Source organism: Apis cerana, linkage group LG4, assembly GCF_029169275.1.
Source record: "Apis cerana isolate GH-2021 linkage group LG4, AcerK_1.0, whole genome shotgun sequence".
In the NCBI taxonomy this organism is placed as follows: Eukaryota; Metazoa; Arthropoda; class Insecta; order Hymenoptera; family Apidae; genus Apis; species Apis cerana.
Window position 1 is genome coordinate 10,635,241 of NC_083855.1, and position 19,966 is coordinate 10,655,206.

Below are 19,966 nucleotides of genomic sequence, written 5' to 3' on the forward strand. Positions count from 1 at the left end.
CGATTTTCCGAATCTTCTCCTCACCTTGAATCTTGCCGTTCAGCTCCTCCTCGATGTCCGACTTGCCGGTCACGGTCCTCTCGGACCTCTCCGCCGCCGTGAACAATTTCTTCGCCTCGACGTACTCTTCCTCCGGGTCCGAGCCGGAGGCACCGTTTCCCGGCAGCCTCTCCACCTCTTCCTTCAGATTAGGGTTCGAGGCACCGTCCGGATGCCTCAGACTCGAGATGTTGCAATCGCCAAGCTTGCCGCAGTACCTTCTGGGGCTGGCTATGTGCGCAACGCTGTTCGGATACCAGTAGGAGGCAGTGGCCGGCCTCGCCATGCTCTGACGACAATTGTCGCAGATCTTCTCCTGATCAGACTTGCCGGCTATGTACGCCGGCTCGCTGTAGATGCTGCCGTGGTTGCTCGCGTTGTCGTTGAACATCACGTCCGACAGGGACAAGGATTGACATCGCGACGGCGGACGGAAGACGGGGGCGGCTGCAATTTGTCCTGCGTTAATGTCCATGCTTAATGTTGTACAGACCTAAGCCGATTGCGAGAAAGAAGGAGGGAGGACGTGCGATTTTTCACGTTGCCGAATTCTCTTTCGAGTATTGGAGGAAGGGAGTGGAGGAAAATCGGAAGTGGAAGAAGAGAGCAACGATGAAACTTTGGAGAGGCTTACATGGAGTTTCTCTGACGTTCGCGTTCGATGAGTTCTCCCTTTGATAGGTGACCGAGTTGGAAACGTTGGCCAGCGCCAGTTTGCTTTGGTAGAGCTCGTGGAGCCGGGCCAATTGGTCGAACTTGTGCCTGGTCTCTTGCTCGAGGAAGTCCTCGTGGTCGAAATACGGCCTGGGCAGGACACCTGCGCCGACCGGAGGCGGATACTGCGGTCTGTACCGTTCCGTGTCCGACATCACCGACATCGAGTCTGCAAATTGACACGTGTTTCCTTCTTTTTTTTTTTTTCCTCTCATTCCTCAGACCGAGGGAGGGGCGTTGCTCGTCGTTGAGAACGAAACAAACGATTAGACGATAAGAAGAGGAAAGGAAGGAGAGCCCGTTTAGTCCTCCATCCGGAGGGTAAGAAGATGAAAAGTATCGAGTAATTACATCGAGCCTCTTCTTCGAGCTCCCTTCTCTCTGTCTCTTCTCGATCGTTACACGATCCTCGAGCGTTGGCCATCTCTTTTCTCCTACCCCGCGATATGATTGTTTTCCATCGAGCGCGCTATTACGAAAGCTCGATGGTGGAAGGATTTAAGGATCGACTTTTTCTCTCTCTTCCTGTTTCCCTGTCTCTCCCGGCAACGATCTTCGAGGTATTCGAGTACTCTTCGAGCGAAAGGAAGAGAGAAAGGAGAGACGGCGCGGAACGACACGCCGTGCTACGAGGAAAATCGAGGGAAATTCTCTTCTTATGGAAAACCGTAAGTATTGTATTTTCTCGAATAAAATAATATCTCTCGAAATGAAAGTGTACCGAATATCGACCGATATGGATAATACGGGGTAAAAAAAAAAAAAAGAAAAAAGATATTTTTATTTACTTACCGGTGAACGTGGATACGACGGTAAGATTCTCCTGGCTGAGAATTCTCAAAGGATGCTCTTCCTGATCGCTCTCGGGCAAAGGATTCTCCCCCATGCACAAGGCGATGTCCTCCTCGGTCACCTGGAGACACGAGTCCTGCATGGGGACGGGCTCCAGATCCTCGACCTCGACGATCTCCAAGATCTCGTCCTCGGAGGACAGCGAATGCCTGGAGGGCAACACGATGTCCTTGTGCGACAAGTTGAGGCTCTCCATCGAGACCTCCCTGCTCACCCCGTTGCTCAGCGGCTCGATCAGAGGCAACGGGGGAGGCACCACGATTTCCTCGTCATCGTCCTCGTCCTCCTGGAGATCCAACTTCCCTTTGTCCACGCTGTCGTCCATCACGGGGCTGGCCGTCAGATCGAGGCCCGAATCCGTGTTCGACTTCACGTTGAGAAGATTCAGCTTGGCGCCCAGTTTCTCGGTAATGTCCTCGATCTCGTTCGCCTTCAGGCTGTCGCTCTCGACCGTGGACAACGAGGTGTCGTCGTCGTCCATGCCCGAGCACGTCTTGAACGTGGTCAGTTCCTTGAACTGGGCGGACGACTGGCCTGACACGGACTTGGAGGCCTCGATCCTCGCCGCGGCGTGCCTGCTCTTCTGAATCTGCGACGCCTGATTCTCCACCCATTTCCTGATCATGCTCTTCTTGTGGCTGTCCATGAACCCGTAACCGGAGGAATGTTGCTGAGCGTGTAGCTGCAAGGTGGGCGGCCCGGTCAACTGCATCGGCCCGTCGATCCACGTCTCCCTCTTGTGGTGAGGATCCTTGAGCATGTGCCTAGCCTCGGCGACCTTCGACTTGGAGATCCTCGGACCGTCTATCCACTGCTCGTCCGAGCCACCGCTGGGCGCAGCCACCGGGATCTTGCTCCCGGGCGAGTCGTTCACCTTGGACGAAGGGAGGAGAATCTTGGCCGACGAGCTCTTCCTCGCCGGGCTGGCCTTGGGAGTGGCGGTATGGGCGGGGGACGTCTGCTTCGAGGCTGTCTGCGTCAACGTTTTCACAGCCTTGGTCGACTTGTGAACCGGGCTCCTCTCCTCGGGTATCTTGCAAGGCCTCTCGGCCGCGGATCCCCTCAACACCCTCCCCATCGCGCAACGATTGTCCCCGGAGTTAAGGCTGGGTATGTAGACGGGGGGATGTTCCCCGTCCGTGGCGTCGTCGGTGCTGGGCCCCACGTAGATCACCGTGTCCGCCGATAGGTCGCTCGAGCTCGGATCGCACTCGCTGTTCTGCCTGGCCGCCTCCTCCCCGGAACTCCCCCCGCTCCCCGCCCCCTGCGCGCCCCCACCCACGAACTTGATCTTCCTCCGCCTCATCCGATGAATTCGGGACGCCAGTTGCACGGTGGTCAACGTCTCCGTGTAGTGTTGAGCGTTGGGGGACACGTGGGCGATCATAGCGGCGTGGCACGTCAACGAGCCGAGACACTCCTTCAGCAATTGGGTCAGCTTGTGCTCCTTGTACGGGAGATGCTTCTGCCCGTTGAAGATCGCCAGCAGGATGTTTCCAAGCCCCGACAACGGGATCCCCCCCGAGGACTTGCCGCGGTCCGAATTACCCAAGTCCATCAGGTGGAGCCTGCTTCTCCCTCCAGCCACTGGAAAATAATTAAAAATAATGAATAATCAACTCTTCGACTCTTCTATCGTTCCATTTCCCTGGGATCCCACGAATTGTACGTCTCGTCGGATTCGAGGAACGACGCGATTTCGGGGGTTGATCTCGGCCTCGGCGAAGCCCGAGGTCTCGAAGCCACTCGAGGCCGAGACCGAAAGCGCGGAAGGGAGGGAGGGAGGAGAGAAAGGTGGGTTGCGCTCACCTCCACCTTTGCCCGCGACGCTGTACTGATAAACGTGGAGGGTGTAGAGCATGTGCGCGTCGCCGTCCTCTCGTTGTCGGCCCGCGACCGCAGCGTCCAAATAGAAGGCGGCACGTTCCGCAGTCGGCGCACGAAGCTCGCTGTGCTGCTGCAGCTGCAGGCTCCCGAACAGTGGGTCGTCCCTCAAGTACACGGCCGGCGACTGCTCCGAATCTGGGAACAAAGAGCCACGGCAAATCACGTTACACGCGTCCCTTGCCACGCTTGTCACCAGGCGCTCGACGATAAATAATAACACGTGTAGGGGTGGTTTCTTTTTCTTTTCTTTCTTTTTTTCCCCTCCACGTGAATATATCCTGATCTTAATAAGCTTTCCGCGCGTCGTTAGGGAAATGGCAATTCCGCTTCCGTCAAAGGAACCAGGTACGGACACCGGGTGAATTTTAAGCGTTAGTTAGTTTTTCTCCTATGTCGATAAGTTGAATATATGAAACGTGAAACGTGCACAGGAGAAGAAATGATGTCGAAGCATCCGTCTATGTGTATTTATAGAGAGAATATTTGAATATTTTGCGGATTTAAAATAAAATATCAGGATATCGTATATTATCGAATTTTGATTTACGTTGCTATTTCTTGCTCCGCGGTTGAAAAATATTTCGAGTAAAAGTCGAGTGGTTTCAAGAGAACATGTGATATTGTATATATTTTTGTAAAAATAGAGACGTTGTACGAAAATAAAATTACGTTGCATTGTGATATATCCGTTTCCTATTAAAGAATATTCTATCGTATGGTAAAACAAACTATTATTTTGGGAGATTTTTAATTATCTTCTAAATTAGTAGTTTTGCTATTTATATAGAAATTTTTTAATCAATATTGAGTAAAATGAAAAAATATTCCAAAAGGAATATTTAAAATGTTAAAAAGGTAAGTATAAGGTAAGTTAAATACGTTAAATCCCAAGAAAAATTTCACGTATCATCTCCATTCGAATTTCATCTTTTTAAAAGTGACGTCAAATTCTTGGAATTCACAAAAATTTTTACATTTTCAAACTGTGCTTTCAAAATATTGTTTCGTTTATTTTCAATGTTTATTTACAAAAATTTTCGGAAATTTTTAAAAATTTTCATCCCTGTTTCAAAATTTTTCTTTGTTTGCAAACGTTGGTTTGTTCATTTACATTTTTTCATTGTTTGTTTTTTGAAAGTTCTTAGAATTATTTTCAAAATACTTACTCGTTTCTATATTTATGTTCCAACTGCCATTTCTTAGATTCTGAACCATTTTTTCTTTCAGTTTGCTTAAATTAAAAGTTACTTACACTTTCCGTGCGCTTACCTTGTACAGCAACAACTGTTATCTTTTCGTATTATCGAGCGTTTCATGGACTATACGTTTCATATCTTACGACGTCGAAAGAAACGCGGGGATATCACGGTACGTTATCACGGATAACTATCGATGACCAGCTCGCTCGCTGCATGGCCAACGAACTACAGGTCTCTGCGCGAATAATCAACGTAATGCGGAGAAACACATCTGTAAATAGTGATCACCGTAAAAGCTCCGTTATACCGCCTCCTCGAGTCTTGGATATTTTATGCGCCGCCTCCTTTCTCTTATAATACGGATTTCTCGAAAAATACACTATCCAACCGTGGACGTCATCCGAGAAATGAAAAATCCCCTCCCGATTTGATTCTTCCTCTTCTCCCCCTCCTCCTTCCCCCACCCGATAGATCGAGCGAACTCGAGATACGGTGCGGTGATCTCGATGGCGGAAGATCGACGAGGAATTTATAACGTTCCGGAGAGAGGGAGAAATTTTACGCTTGTGCGTTTGACAAGGGTTTCGGAAGTTTTCGTAATAACACACGCGCCATCTGATCGGCTCGTAAACCGGGCGTGTTTTATGTACAGCCTCAACGGTGACATATTGCCAACCGTCTTAGAAAACAGCTTTCGATGCGAAACGATGGAGGGAAGGAAGGTGGACGGAATCGAGAGGCAACGATCGTTATTATGTGTCTATCGATTCTATGGAGATCGTAAAAAAGTCTGGGACCCTTTCTTCTCCCCTCCGCCGAGGAAGCGAATAGTCGACTATCGGTCGGCTAGACAAATTTCGCGATCTCTGTCTATGGTTCGTTCGAAAGGAAGGAACGGATAGAAGGGTGTATCGGCTCGCGGCGATAATCTTGAATAACCTCCTCGTCGAATATCCAATTAAGGTTTTACTACCTCGCCAACTCATTTACTGGTGTCGTAAAAAAAAAATCAAGGGCGAATCATAGTAGCTTCTCGTTATCCCGTTCGGTAACCAACGGTATCCCCTTGTCTATCTACTTTACTTTTTTTTTACGACCTCTTTCCAACCCTTGCACAACCCTGGAAATTACGCCAGATTTCTATAAACCGAATTTCCTCCTTCCGGACGGAGGAAAGGAAAAGAAAAAAGAAAAAAATCTTTGGACCGTAAAATTAAAACCGTAAAGCGAGAGGACGAGATAAATATTCAAATTTCATAATTTTACGTGCAACTGATCAAAGGAAATCCGGTTTCATTAGAAAAGGGAATAACGAGAAAGCCTAACGAAAGGAAGAACAACGAAGAGGTGGTGCACGCTCGCTCGGACGTATTAATGCGGCAGAGGCGTGGCAATATCCATAAAAGGGACAGGAGAAAGTAATATCGTCGGCATCTGGTCCGCGTGACGGTGGTTCGCAACGACGTAAGAGGGAGAAGGGGGCACGCGTAGCCTTCCACGACTATATACGGTGGAAATAAAACGGCGATGCTCCGCGAGGAAACACCGGAAACTGCACGGCTTCGTCGGCCCTCGGCCGAAGGGATGCCGGATAAATCGTTTTTCGACGCGTTTCAAATACCATCTCGACCACCTCCCCCGATCGAGCCCCCTCCATCCTCGAGGGTGAATCTGTCGGAGGGCAGTGGAAAAAATCTGTTTCCACTATTTCGAATGACCAAGGCCGATCTACACGACTGTTTTTCCCAAACGCCTCGTGCACGCACGCCTCGAAACTCCGTTACTCCGCTTTTCCGGCTGTGAAAGTTTATTATAGACGGAACCCTCTGTCCAGAGGGGTTAAATAGAGTTCGGGGGAGAAGAACGTCGTTTTAAACGCAATTTTTCTATACGATTGTCGAAGAAAAAATCGAAGGGAAGCTTTCTTCTTTTTCTCTTCGTATCGATCGATAATGGTTTTTTTTTTTATTGATTCATCGATACATCGAAACATATTCGTTGAGGCGTATATCGAGTAGAGCGACTTTTGTCTCGGAGAAACGGGGGAGGAAGAAAGAACGGGAGAGAAGGAAGAAAATTAACGAATACCCGGATCCGGGTATTAAAGTGGAAACAGCGGTAGACAGGGACGATGGAAAACGTGGTTTGCGCGGTCGTACACGTTCGCCGAAATAACTGCGCGAGGCGAAGACCACCGGCTCACCGCGTTTTCCTCTTTCCCTTCCTCCTCGGTCTCGGCCTCGCGGGGGGAGGGGCGCCGTTTCAGGTAGCGACACGACGAGGGAGGGAAGGTCGTAGGTCGCGGAGAGGCCGGATAGAGCCGGAGGGAACGACGGGAAAAGCTCGTAATAAGCGGCTGTGAATATTCGTCTGTCGTGAAAGTCGGTCCCGTCTTGGCCATAACTCGAGGATCCGTAGGGAGACGCGCGCGTTTCCCGTATTTTTCCCGAGCAAAGGGGGAGGGAAAAGGGAGAAAAGGAAAAAGAGGAAGAGGAGAAGGAAGAGAGAAAGTTTTCTATAAATCATTTCTCACCGTAATAAGCACGGGAATGCTCGTTTAGTCGTTAACTTTTATTTATACGGTCGGGGATAAATTGCCCGCCACTTTTAATTCGAAATCCCTTTAATTTAATACTCGCCGACTTATTGCTTGTCCTCCCCCTCCTCTTTTCGATGCCCTTGCAGGTTTTCAACGCGGTTCTCGCGATCGCGACCAAGCTGTGTCGAAGGAAGGTGGGATAGAAGGGGGTCGAATCGAATTTCTTAATAACGGAACGAGCTCTCCCTCTTCCAGATATTTCTCGTTACAAACGGACGAACGCCACGTCGAACGAAATCTCACGAGAGGAGAAATGCGCGAGATAATAGAGAGGTTGAACTCACACGAGGCTGCAACCGTTCTTCGCGCTATCCCCGTTAATCCAGGGAATGACCGTTGCAATTAACTCGGCGTGTTATTCTTTCATAAGGTCTTCTCACTCTGTTTTCGTTGGCGGTGGTGGTGCTTTCGAATTCCACTATACGATATTTCGTACACGCTTCTCCCGGATCCACTTTGGCTTTTATTCCAGCTTTTTCTAATTCCATTTTTCTCCCGCTTCCCATCTCCTCTCCCCCTTCCCACCCTCTTCTAACTTAATAAATATCCTCCTATCCTTCTGTCAAGATATAGTACGCGACGAGCACGTAGCTAGACTCAAAGAAAGCACGAGCATTCGCACCGGATTGGATTACATCCAATCAACTGTTGCGGAACCCGTTGAGTAACAACGGGATATAAAACCCTTTTGGGGAAGCCAACAGACTCGAGTCAAAGGGTATTCTCTTCGCGAAGATAAGAAATCGTTGAAAAGTCTAAATATAATCCACTAATTGAATCCAATCTTCTAATTGCCAATTAAATTTAAGGTCGAGTCTCGATCTCGCGATCTCTCGATATTCTAAAATTTCTCCCGGGAAGGAAGAACACGCGTGTCCACGTCGAGAGAAATTGAAAAGGAAATAGAGGTGGCCGGGAGATTAGAGATCGGCCCGTTACGACTGCGCTACGAAAAATTATTACCGGCCAACATAAACCAAGAGTTTACTTTTTTGGAAAGGAGACCTTCTGGGCGGAGACCTCGCCTCATTAAACTTTCAAGTGACGAAGTGAGGAAGGCTGTCGTTAACGGAACGATCTCCAATTTCTGCAGCGAGGGGCACGGGCCATTGCCCGCGCTACCATTTGCCGAGAAAGCGACCCGCTACGACGGCTTAAGACGGCCATGCTTTTCTTTAATTGCCAACCGCACGCTAGAGATCCTCCTCCCCTCCTCCCCCCGTCGTAAAAGTTACCCGTCTCCGTAAGCGATTCGTCCTGGGAAGAGGGAAGAGGGGGATGGAGAGTTTATGACAAATATTATACCGTTGACAATTGATGATTCCACGAATCTTTCTCTCTTTCGACGTGGAAAATTAGGGGACGCGCAAGGGGGGGATAATCCCCACGCGGATATCTAATTAACCGACCGAACGAGGTTTCCGAATAAATCGAATCCGTTGGATAAATGAGAATGAAAACCGAAGAGAAGAGAAGAGGACACGAACGATATTATTTTATCAAATTATGAAAATTAATTATGCCTGAATAGTTCGTTCGGTTGTTAAATCGGTAATAAAAATTGCCTTCTCGGATGGAAACTATCCTGTGAAACTTTATTTAATCATTCTTAATAAAACTGTCGGGACGTCGCAAGTCTTATTAGAGAGAATTACGTTTCCGATCTGCAACAGGATAATAATAATAATAATCCAATAAAATCCTGTCTGATATCTATATAATTGACAAATTATAATTGACAAACGTTGTTTCAATTTTATTTATTAAAGATCGTCAAGCGAATTCTTATTATATCCGCTGATATTCGCGGAATACCTTCCCTTCCGACAATGGTTGATGACAAATGGAGACGTAGAACCGTTTCCGACCGCAGATGCATCATCGGTTACACCCGCGGTTCAATGTATACTTTCTGCTTCGTGTATCGAAAACGCAAACACGCGGCTTCGAGGTTATTTAACTCGATCGTTTCGGTCGGCCGGCAAACAAATTAACAAATAATTCGCGCGATCGAAGCATTCGCGAGTACAAAACGAAGGGATGCCTTTTCCCTTTCATCCGGATGATAAAACGATCGAACGAAGATACTCCAGATTGTTGACCGAATAAGAATTTGGCCAATGGTTCTCCCTTCGATTCTCGATCTTCCGAGAAAACGAGAGATAAAGAGAAAAGAGGTAAAAGGCGCATCCGTCACGCTTTACTTTAAAAGCAGAGCGCTTCAACGACGACGTTCTCTCCATTACTTTTTTGCCCTCCGCCCTTATCTCCCTTCTTATCCGCTTTACGCGCGTACAAGTATAAAACAATAAGCGCGCGAGCGAGTCACGATGGAAATTATTACGCGACCATACCGCGTAAATGCGCTCGCCTCGAAAAATATCCCGGGAAAAATATTTCTCTTGCCGCCTCCCTCTCTCCCTCCCTCACCTTTTCCTCGTGGAAACGCACACGGTCGCTTAAAAGAAGAGCTCGAGGTTACGGAAAGATCGTTTCACGCTCTTTTCGCCGCAGAGAGAGAGAGAAAGAGAAAGAGGAAAGAGAGCGGTTCGTGTTTGGATCGTGAATGAATCGAGAGGCGGAGATAGAAATCCATCGAAAATGGGGCGGAAGCGAAGGTTGGAGTAAAGTGGAGCGGGGGTGGAAAGAAACAAAAGTAAATTACCGCAAAGACGAAAGGTATTCCGCTTCTGGTCCTCTGTTCCGCTCTGGGTCCCGTCGAAAACTTTAAATAATTACCGGAGCCGGGATTATCGAGTTGCCGGGTGGAAAAGCCCAAGTTGGAGGAAGGGTGGTTGCGTTGGTCGAGGGAAAGGACGGGGGATTCGGGTTGGTTTTCGGTGTTTCTCGGCAAACGGCGAGGGAGAGACACAAACGGGAAAGTCTGAAAGGAGAGGAGGAGGAGGAGGAGGCGGTTTCGAACGTTTCTGCAGGCAAGACGCAGGCCTCGAGATACGAGTTAATTATTTAATAAGCTGGAAAATTAATTGTATCGCGTCTTAATTAGTTAGCGTTTCGGGGAAAAGCGGAAAGAATCTGTCTCGTTAAGACCCAGAACACGCGCCGCGCAGCTCCTTTCGAAAACTGTGGATCAGAGGTGAAACTTTTGGTTTTTTGCTCGAGGAATGTAGCGTTTGCACGTACGTGTCCCCCTTCCTCCCCCTTACTTTTCAAGCAAATTCGTCGAGGAAACTTCGTCCCTTGAAATTTATTCCGTTCTTTGTCGAATTCTCGTTTCGAATGGAAAAAGGATTAGAGGAAACGTTTCTCGATTTTATATTAAAGGAACGTGCCGTGGAAAGAGAACAAGAGAAAAAGAAAGAAAAAAGAAAATTAATCGTATATAGTCGGCTTATATAGCCCGCGCCGGTGGCAACGTTACGAAGGAAGCTTGATTCGACACAGCAGTTTAATAACGCCACGTTCCAAACGTGGCACGCGACTTCTACGTTAATGTCAGCTGCGAAATTTACTACGATTCTAAACCCTTTGAGATTATGACCCTCTCGTATTTATCCTCTTCCAAGACACGATCGCGATAACTTTGGCGGTTACATTGTACACGCCGCCAATTGTTTCTTAATGCACCGTACCCGCGCGTGACCTTTTTAATTTTTAAATTCGATCCTCCATCCCCACGACCACCACCCACGGCCGCTCCTACTCCTACGATAACCTCGATAACGGTCGACGCGTCTGTGTAGAGAAGAGCGCAACGATGTAAATCACTGATACCGAGTTCCAGGAACGACGAGGAGGTACGAAAGTAATGGATCGAAACGCACGCCCGTGCGAAAATACTTCTCGATTTTTCGAGGGTCGAGCGATAGTCGAAAGGATCGTAGGAGACGAGAGAAATGAACCTCGAAGATTAATTTTCAGAGATCGTTTGGAGGAGGGCTCGTTCCTCCTGCTCCCAGATTTCGAGAGTTCCCATAAGTGCACCGCAGCGGAGGAGCCTCCATCCCTTCGGTTTCTTATTAGTCCTTCGAGTTGTTCCCCGCAATTCTTCCACGGAGGTAGGAAACAAAGAGGAGATGAGGAGAAGAAGCGAAGAGGGAGGACGAACGAGAAAGAGAGAGCGAGAGAGAAGGGAGATAAGAAATAATCTTACCCTTCAATTTTACGGACCAACGAGTGGACGAGGTGGTCCGTGAAGACGAAACCAAACGACGACCAGGACGGTTCTCGTCCCGTTTCCTGCATATTATACTCGGCGGAATCTTTTACGGATGCCGGAACGAGAGAAAACAAAGTTAAAAAAAAAAAAGAGGAAGAAGAAATGCAACGATTTCATTCTTACAGACGTTCGACCAATGCCCTCTCCTCATCCCCTTGGATGATTATTACGGTCCATTCTTACCGATCGAAAGACACAGAAGTCGATGGGATTAGAGTATCGGAGTGGCATCGAGCAAATGGAATATGCGATTTTCGGATGTAATTTCTCTCCCATCCTCTTGTTACCGACTTCTTATTTTCTGAACTCCGAGGCCGCGTTTAAAACCGCTCTTCCACTCCTATTTTTATCGATGCAATTTACCTCGACCATGCTTCTCCAGAATGACAGATTCGCTTCGCTTCGGTCTTGTTGTTCCCTCTGGATTTATATTCTAAAGGATTTTAATCCCTCTCCTTTCCTTCTTTTTTTATTAAAAGAAGGATTTTTTTTGGCTCGAAAAACATATAATTCCCAAGATATAATTCGTTTCGTGGAAAATGTTGAATGAATATAAGAGAAAATTCGATTAGTAATCACAATTCGTAACGATTCGATTTTAAAAATCAAGTCCGCAAGCACGATCGTTCCATCGACGTCGTCAATGTCAGGGACAATTCTCCTCCGCTGTGCGCCGATTCATCCAAAACGGTTCTACTTACTCGCCCGCATTGTTCCAAGCATCGAATTAATCGCGGCGAATTCAATCCTATCTCGAAGAAAACTTTCAACCCCTCCAACCTACATTGTCTATATCGCGCGTACTGTAGATCCCAAGGACAGTCGTTTTATAGACGCGAGAGCGAATCGTCGAAAGGGAAGGTTCGTTAAAGGGAGGCCGGGCTCGGGACAAGTGTTTCTTACGACTCAAGTTTCTTCGACACGCCACGATACCACGCGCGATCGAGGAAACGAGAAAACTTGGACGTCGCCTCGGTGATTGCGAACGATCCGTTTTAGAACCGAATCGTCCCGTTTCGGCGAAAAGTATTCTCTCGTCTTTCGTCTTGAAAATTTTGACGACTCGAATGGTAAATGGACGCGTTTGGACAGACGAGCTATTTGGCTTCTTGACGTTTCTTACCGTCACGTTGGAGCGTGAAACGAGTGTATTTGCTTTCTGCCCTCGTTATCCTTTCAAGATTTGTACAGGATTTGCGGGTGTAGTGGCAGTTTCACACGATCCGAATCTCGCAGTATTTACTCACCGTTAGCGTGAGCCGCGAGGAGATCCCTGAGCTGCTGTTGACCGGTGGTTAATTCCACGCAACTGACCCTGACACTGAATCTGGCTCCCGTCCTCTGCCTCTGCTCGGATATTCCTCGAAACAGCCAGGCGATCGCGCAGGGGATCGCTCCTAGAGTGTGCCCTGCTTCCGGCGTACCCAGCATCGTGTGAGATTTCCCTGCGAAAGGATAAAACCACGGTAAGAGTCGATCTGAGCCCATTCTGCAACGTCATTTCTGGGGCAAATGGAAAATTGCAACCATTTCGATCGATTCGATCGTCGATAATTTATCCATTGCTGTTTCATACATTCGATAATGCGACGTCAAAAATCGAAGAGATCTGAGACATCTCGAAGATCATCGATAATTTATCCGATAACGCGATATGAAAAATCGAAGAGGATCGAAGGATCCAAATGGAATAAACTCGTACCTTATGCGAATGGAGATTTGGAAAATTCTTTCACTTCCTTGAAAATTCCGCATCGAATTACGTTTTTAGTGCTTCATCAACGTTATCGATGCGCTTTATAACATTTCTGCGCTTCGATTTTTATTTTCAAGGACGAATCACCTCTCGATGAACTCGCTTTTTCCTTCCAGCGAACGTTTGACCGGAAGTCAAGGGCCGGAACCTGCCACCACGATTAAACGATTCGCGGTGGCACGGACAACGCGCGATTGATTTCCCTCGCTTTTCGCGACCGCGAAATCGATTCGCACGGTTGCCCTTTGAAAATCCAGCGGGTATATACTCGGTGAAAATCTGCAGATCGACGCAACAAATCGCGACGCCTGATTTGTGGTCCCGGCCGGCGACAATTAATTTGTTTACTATTTACCGGTTCACGCCGTGGGGAAAACAACGAGCGCACACGCTCCATCATAATCACGATGCGTAACGAGGATCTAATTTCTACGGCGGACAGATTGGAGCCGATTAATTCGGTTACCATTACAAGTCCGCGATTTTCGATGAAATCGACGTAAACGAGAATGACGTCCGCTTTATGGGCTCGCTGTTCGTGGTGAATTTAAGAAATTGAAGAAGGAATCACTCTATTTGTACAAGTATCGATATATGCATCACGTTTCGATTCTGATTAATTTAAGTCTCTCATTTTTTCCCACTATTCTTTAAAGTAGCATTCTTCGTATAATCATAAAACTAGAAATTGTTCGATCACGACGTTGGAACGTTGCTGCTCACTACAGATATTCGTTTTCTCTAATCCCTCGTTATATTTCGATATAATGATAAAATTCGTAGAACCGTGTACTAGCGACGTTTCGTCTATTTTTGAAAGTAACAGTAGAAAAACGTTGGTGATTCGATATACGAAAAAATCGGCATCCCAACCACATGGATGCATCGGTTAACATAACCTTAACCTTAATATTCGATTCTGTTCATCTTCCTAAAGTTTTCTTCCGCACCCTTTTTTTTTTCAATATCTACAATATCGTTCCCGATGAATACACCCCGTTAGAATAGCATTCTTCGGGCCGCAAGGGTGAAACTTTGGAATTCAACGCGAAAAGGCGGCGACGTGACGAGAGGAAAGAAGGATTGCCGATAGGGAAACGAAAAGAGTCTTATTAAAATCATAAAACAATACCGCGGCGAGAGAGTTCGGCCGAAAAAGAAAAAAAAGAAGAAGAAGAAGAAAAAGGAAGAAAAGGAAGAGGGGGAGCGAAGGGAGAAAGGAGAAAGTGAGGGACGGAGAGGAAGGAAGTGGAGGGCGGAGGGATTGAAAGCGAAAGGCGTAAGAATTCGAGGGGTGGATTCTCACGTTGGCTGGCTGGAACGGCGAAATAATGGGGAAAGTACCGGCAGCCGTCGCTGAATCTTAAACGTTATTTAATTGTTTAACGTAAGACGTTGAATTATGTTGTTATTTAATTAGAAACCGGGAAGAAGGGGGCGGGCGGCCCTCGATCCTTTCGCCCTGGCCATTCGTCACTCTCGAATCAACTTTCCGGTCAGATTCAGCGATGTTACCCGGATTAACCCCCTCGATTATCCCCCCTAAAGCAGAGATTACAGCGCCATTTTACAGCGAGTAATACAGTAATACGAATAGATCGTGATATTTCTTTTTTTTGCAACCACGTTGACGAATATAAATCGGCTGCCAAAGGAAAAAATAGAAAAATTATGGAAAAATTACTTCCATACTTCCGTACGTAGAGGAAACGAGAAAAATCGAGTGTTTTTAAACTCGATGCAATTCCATTTTCGAGAATTCATCCTCGGAAAAGAGAAACGAATGATAAACTTTATTTCTCGTTCCCGTCGATTACGAATTGGTGTTGCCTCGTCAATTTATGGAAAGATTCGTTCGAACGAATGTCGGAGAAGCGAATCGAACGAAATTATATCGTATATTGGAAATTTCAATGAAAGAAAAGAAAGAAGTCGGCTAGTTAAGTTGGCCGAGAGTCGACTCGTATCGATCACGAATCCTTGGAAGGTTTTTTCCACCTTTGCGGAAAGGATGAAGCGAAGCACGCGGCTGAAAGAATTAGTACCCCTTTCTCCGGGCCGAGGTGAATCGGGCCACGCAACCGCGGCAAAAACATAGCGCGAATCATCGTTTCCCGGTATAATTATCGCGAGTATTTGCATGTCAAAGGGGCCGGGCGTTCGCAGACTCGTGGCGTTCTTCGCCGGCTCTCTTCTCGTTTTGTTGGTTAATCTGCTTTCTCGGTGGTTTCTCGCGGTAAAAGGGTTCGACAGCGTGTACCTTAAGGGCTGTGCCTGATGCGGAGTAATTAGCACCGCGTTACAAAGTACAAAAGGGCGTATTGTCTGGCTGTCATACAGGGAGCGCCTCTTCGTCCTTCCCTTTAGAATTTTCCATACGACAAATCACGTAGCTTTCACGGTGCTCCGCCACCCGTAGTCCTTCCTACGTTGTTGTTCCTCTCGTTTTTTTCTTTTCTCTCTCTCTCCTTCCTCGCCTATTTATCCTCGCATTTCTCGCAGCGGGGTTGAGAACGAAACGGGAAGAAGAGTCGACGAAGAAGAGCGCGCAATTCAGCGAAGAAGAGAAATTAGAAGAAGCGTAACTTTAAGACTGTCCACGCGATCCACGCGCATCATCTCGCCGACTTTACCTTCTCTCGTCTTTTGTTCGTGCGTTTCACCCTGCCCCTCTCCGTGTCAAAGCAGCAGGAAGCGGCAAGGTAAAGAGTTAGGGGAGCTACAAAGAAAGGGGAGGAGAAGGAGAGGGGGGAAGAGGAGGGGAAGAGGAGTGACACACAGACGGAAAGAGAAAGGGAGAGGAGGCGCGTTGTCCTAGCGATGATCAAAAGCAGTTTGCTCGCAGACTCGCCTCGAGTATCTTCAACGGAGGCGCGAGGGGATGAAAGTTCGTCCGGCTTCCTTCCACGCCTTTCTTCTCTTCGGCGTTTCTTTATCTTCGCCCTCCTTCCAGACCCTCTTATCTCTCCTCCATCGCTCTCTCCTCCGTCCTCTCTCAGACCCGAATACGCATCTTTCGCTTTATTGATTTCTCCTCGCGGCGGATATCGCTCGATCGAATTTCTTATTCCACGATAACGAACTTCGTTCGAGCCGAACGATAGGGCTGAACGAACCCCTCCTCTTCGAGAGGATATTGTTGCAATTGGCGTTTCGAAAAAAAAAAAAAGAAAATTCACGAAACACGAATATTCATCGAATCTCGTGGCTTGCGATGTGTATGTAACATGGCGGCGAGGTTTAACAACCGGTCTCTTCGAGCGGGCTTCCCATAAATCCGTCAGCGCGGAAGTTATTTCCGCTGAAAGTACAGCGAGACGAGGCGAAGATAATCTCCGGTATGCGTTAAGATTCGAAAGGTGGAAGAGTGGAGGGTGGCGAGGGTAGAAAGGGGCGAAAAGTAGAAAGAGAGGGCGCAGGAAAGCTAGTGCCCCAGTAGCATACATTATCTCGTTTCCTTTCGACTCCACTTTTCGTCCTCCTCCTCCTCCTCCTCCTTCTTCTTCTCTTCTTCCCCTCCCCCTCCCTCGTTTTCCCGCCTCGCGGCTCTCGCCTCTCCTTCTCGTCGACCCGAGAAAACCTTCCTTCCCCTCGGTTTCCTCGCATAATCATGCATTTGCATGCAAACTCGATATCACTACTTAAAATGTAAAACAACTCGCGAGCGCGTCTCGGACGACGACGGTGCTCTTTTCCTTCTTGGAGGGGGCGGCGATGAAAACGGCGAGCGGCGAACTGCCTGGCTGAGAAAATGGACGGTGCTACTCGGGGATACGTGTAAATAAAGAATCCACGCCGCGCCTGTGAATTGCTAATTCCTCGCTCGAGAGATGGAAGGGGAACTCGTCGTCGGAGTTACGGAAGAGAGATATTGAAAATTCAGTAGATCGGATTTGGTATTCTTTCACGGTGCACGCGTAATTAGAAAAAGGCAAACTTTATCCCACCAAGTTTTTATTAACCTTTTTCGCGCTTACCGCTCCCTGTATCCGCCTATTACCGAACTTTTATTAGTTTTTCTTTTTTCCTTTCTTTTTTTAATATTATAACGTAACAATCAACTTCGTCGATGGCGTGGTGATTTCATCATCGTTCCATGGATCAGAGGGAAATTACGATGAAAGCAGGGAGAGCAGTTTTGAAAATTTTTGATTCCGAACGTAAATAAATTTTTCTTCCTCCTTCTTCTTTTTTTTTTTTTTATCAGGATGGCTCAAACGAGAAAAACGGAATATAGTATTTTATAATAATTGTTTGTCCATGCTCCGCCAAGATAAGGGAGGGACAATGGCGGTTTGTCCACGAGGACGTCGAACTTTGTCGGAACAATGAACGGAGGGGAAATAAGGCAGACGTTGGAGGAGACGTTGTCGTCCCTTGGTGATAGGACGATGAAAAATGTTTAACCCGTTTTTTATCCCATTCAAGATGTTGCATCTCGTTACATAATCGTGAACACTCACCTAATCCCGCGTGCCCGAAGCAGAAGAGGCAGCCGTCCGTTCCGTTGATGACCGCGTGGATCACGTCCGTCAGAGCACTCGAGCAGATCTCGGTCTGTAAAGAAGAAAAAAGAAATAGAGAGAGAGGAAACGAAAATGAGTGACAATCTCGTTCGAACGAGATAATCTAGAGAGATAAGGGATGCTACTCCTCCAAGCTGAGCGTGGCGATAATATTGATATCTAATTTGATCGTCCAAAGAGAGTAGGCCCTCGGGTTAAGTTGTTTAACTTAACGACAGCCGAGGCGCTTTGGATCGACGATGGACGCGATTTTAATTGTTCCCTCATCGCGACGAGGGGCGGGGAAGGGGGAGAAGACGAGACACCAGCCAGGACTTTCGAGGGTAACGACGAAGCTTAACTTAAAGTACTTAAGAAAGCGTTTGCGGGACGGTTTAATAAACGGGACGAGCGTTGCGTCCTTTGGTACGGAGAGAGAGAGAGAGAGAGAGAGAGGAGAAAGAGATTACGAGAGGAGCTGTGCTCCGCTTTGTTTGCTTTTAATATATTCATAGACTGGAAAAGTCTTTTCCAGAAATATAGAAGGACACCGCGGTCGAATTTCACCCCTTTCCTTTCCTTTGTCTTTCGCCAGACTTTCTCGCTTAGTTAAGAGATGCATCTACGACGTTATAATAGACGAATTTTTGGAAAGAGAGAGAGAGAGAGAAGGGAAGGGGAACAGGAGGGAAAAAGAAAGAAACAGAAGAAGAGAGGAAGGATGGAAGAGGGGTGCGAAGGGTCCCTCGTTTCACGAATTTCCTGCGGAAGCGACCGGGAATTTCCTTCGAGGCTGCACTCGATTCGCCCTGACCGATCGATATATACACATCGACCATTTTCCTCTCTCTCTCTCTCTCTCTCTCTTTCACTCTCGCGACCGCGTCGTTTCGTAAATGCGAGTGCGAGAGAGGGAAACGTAGGGAAGGGGAGCAGGTTGGTCGGGAATATCGGGAGAGGAAGATGAGAACGTGTCGATACCTCGACCAAACAAGATTGAAATCTTCGCGGACGAGAATCGGATGAATCTCGAGGCCCGAGATGGAAAAGGGGGAGATGAAAGCTTGCGGTGAGTTTCGAGGAGTGAAGAAAAAAAGAGAGAGATAGAGAGCGAAGAGGACAGAGATAGTTTTCCAGGGACACAACTGGAAGAGAAGGAACTGCGCGAAGCGAGCGATTTGGAAACCCTTCGGGCTGCGTTTTTTCCCCCCTCTGCTTTAAAGGGAACGGAAATAAGGAGTCCGGTCTTCTCCCCCCTTCCCCGATACAGTAATTCCAATTTGTCTTTGCCCGTTTCATCGAATCTTCGCTTCGATACGGCGGGGATTTGGATTTCGAAAGCGAAACCGATCCACGGATGATTGTCGCGCCCGGAAAAAAAAAGCGATGAAAACTCGCGTCGAGAATACCCTCGACGAGATTAAAGGGGTGGGGGGAAGCGAAAGGAGAAAGAGGCGAAGAAGAGATCCGCGGGACAACAAGGACATTCATAATTATAACGGGATCATCCCAGGGGGATGTAACGCAAAGCAAACATATTTCGCGGCTACCTGCACCCTCGAGAGATTCGCCACCACTCACTCTCTCTCTCTCTCTCTCCCTCCCCCTTGCGCGCTCCGGAACCGACAGCATCACGGTTAATGAAATACGTGACCGAAGCCTCCGTCATAATCTCAAACACTTGATTCCGCGATCCCGCTCGGAATTGAGAGGAACGAAAGGGGTTGGCTCGTCGTTTCACCGCGCGGAAAACATCCCCTCGGCGACCGTTCCTCGTGCCTCGTTTATAATGCGTCGTCGAATTTTAATTTTTTTTTTTTTTTCCTTTCGCCGCTGCTTCAAACGATTCGATCTTTCCAACGCAAACGTGACCGGGAGGGGGGGATTTATTGCGCTGGTTGAATTTGGAAAACCGGATGCGGAGGAAGAAAAAGATATATCGCGTACAATTACTGCGCTTCGTAAAGTCTTTCTTCTTTCTCTTGAAGGATTCTTCGATAATTTTCGTACCGTGTGAACCGTTTTCGCGATTTCGGACACGCTGTAAGAAAAAAGAAGGAAGAAAGAAAAAGGAAGAAAATTACCATAGAGATGTCCCAACTGAGGGAAAAAAGAAGAGGAGCTTACCGTCTATCCGGGGAACGCTTAAGAAAACGAAGTGAAATTTGTTACCGACAACTTCTCGACAAGAATTTCCTTTTCCTTTCTTCGTTCCTTCCTTTCTTGAAAGAAGCT

The 19,966-nt window shown here is 47.6% G+C and overlaps 1 protein-coding gene across 5 annotated transcripts in view; it reads right to left on the bottom strand.

Moving 5' to 3' along the window:
• Window positions 1-19,966, bottom strand: part of LOC107996057 (uncharacterized) — a 245,573-nt gene that overhangs the window by 4,021 nt on the left and 221,586 nt on the right. For 4 of the 5 annotated variants that reach the window (XR_009829571.1, XR_009829570.1, XM_062074097.1 and 1 more), the window contains exons 8-13: window positions 17,690-17,783; window positions 12,718-12,915; window positions 3,415-3,627; window positions 1,546-3,192; window positions 674-922; window positions 25-486 (exon numbers count right to left, since the gene is read on the bottom strand). Coding sequence is in view for 3 of the 5 variants with exons in the window: in XM_062074097.1 (XP_061930081.1) it covers window positions 25-486; window positions 674-922; window positions 1,546-3,192; window positions 3,415-3,627; window positions 12,718-12,915; window positions 17,690-17,783 (2,863 nt within the window). In the remaining 2 variants the exon portion in view is untranslated. Of the gene's footprint in view, window positions 1-24; window positions 499-673; window positions 923-1,545; window positions 3,193-3,414; window positions 3,628-12,717; window positions 12,916-17,689; window positions 17,784-19,966 lie in introns of those variants that run through there. The other variant, XM_062074098.1, reaches the window with a different exon arrangement.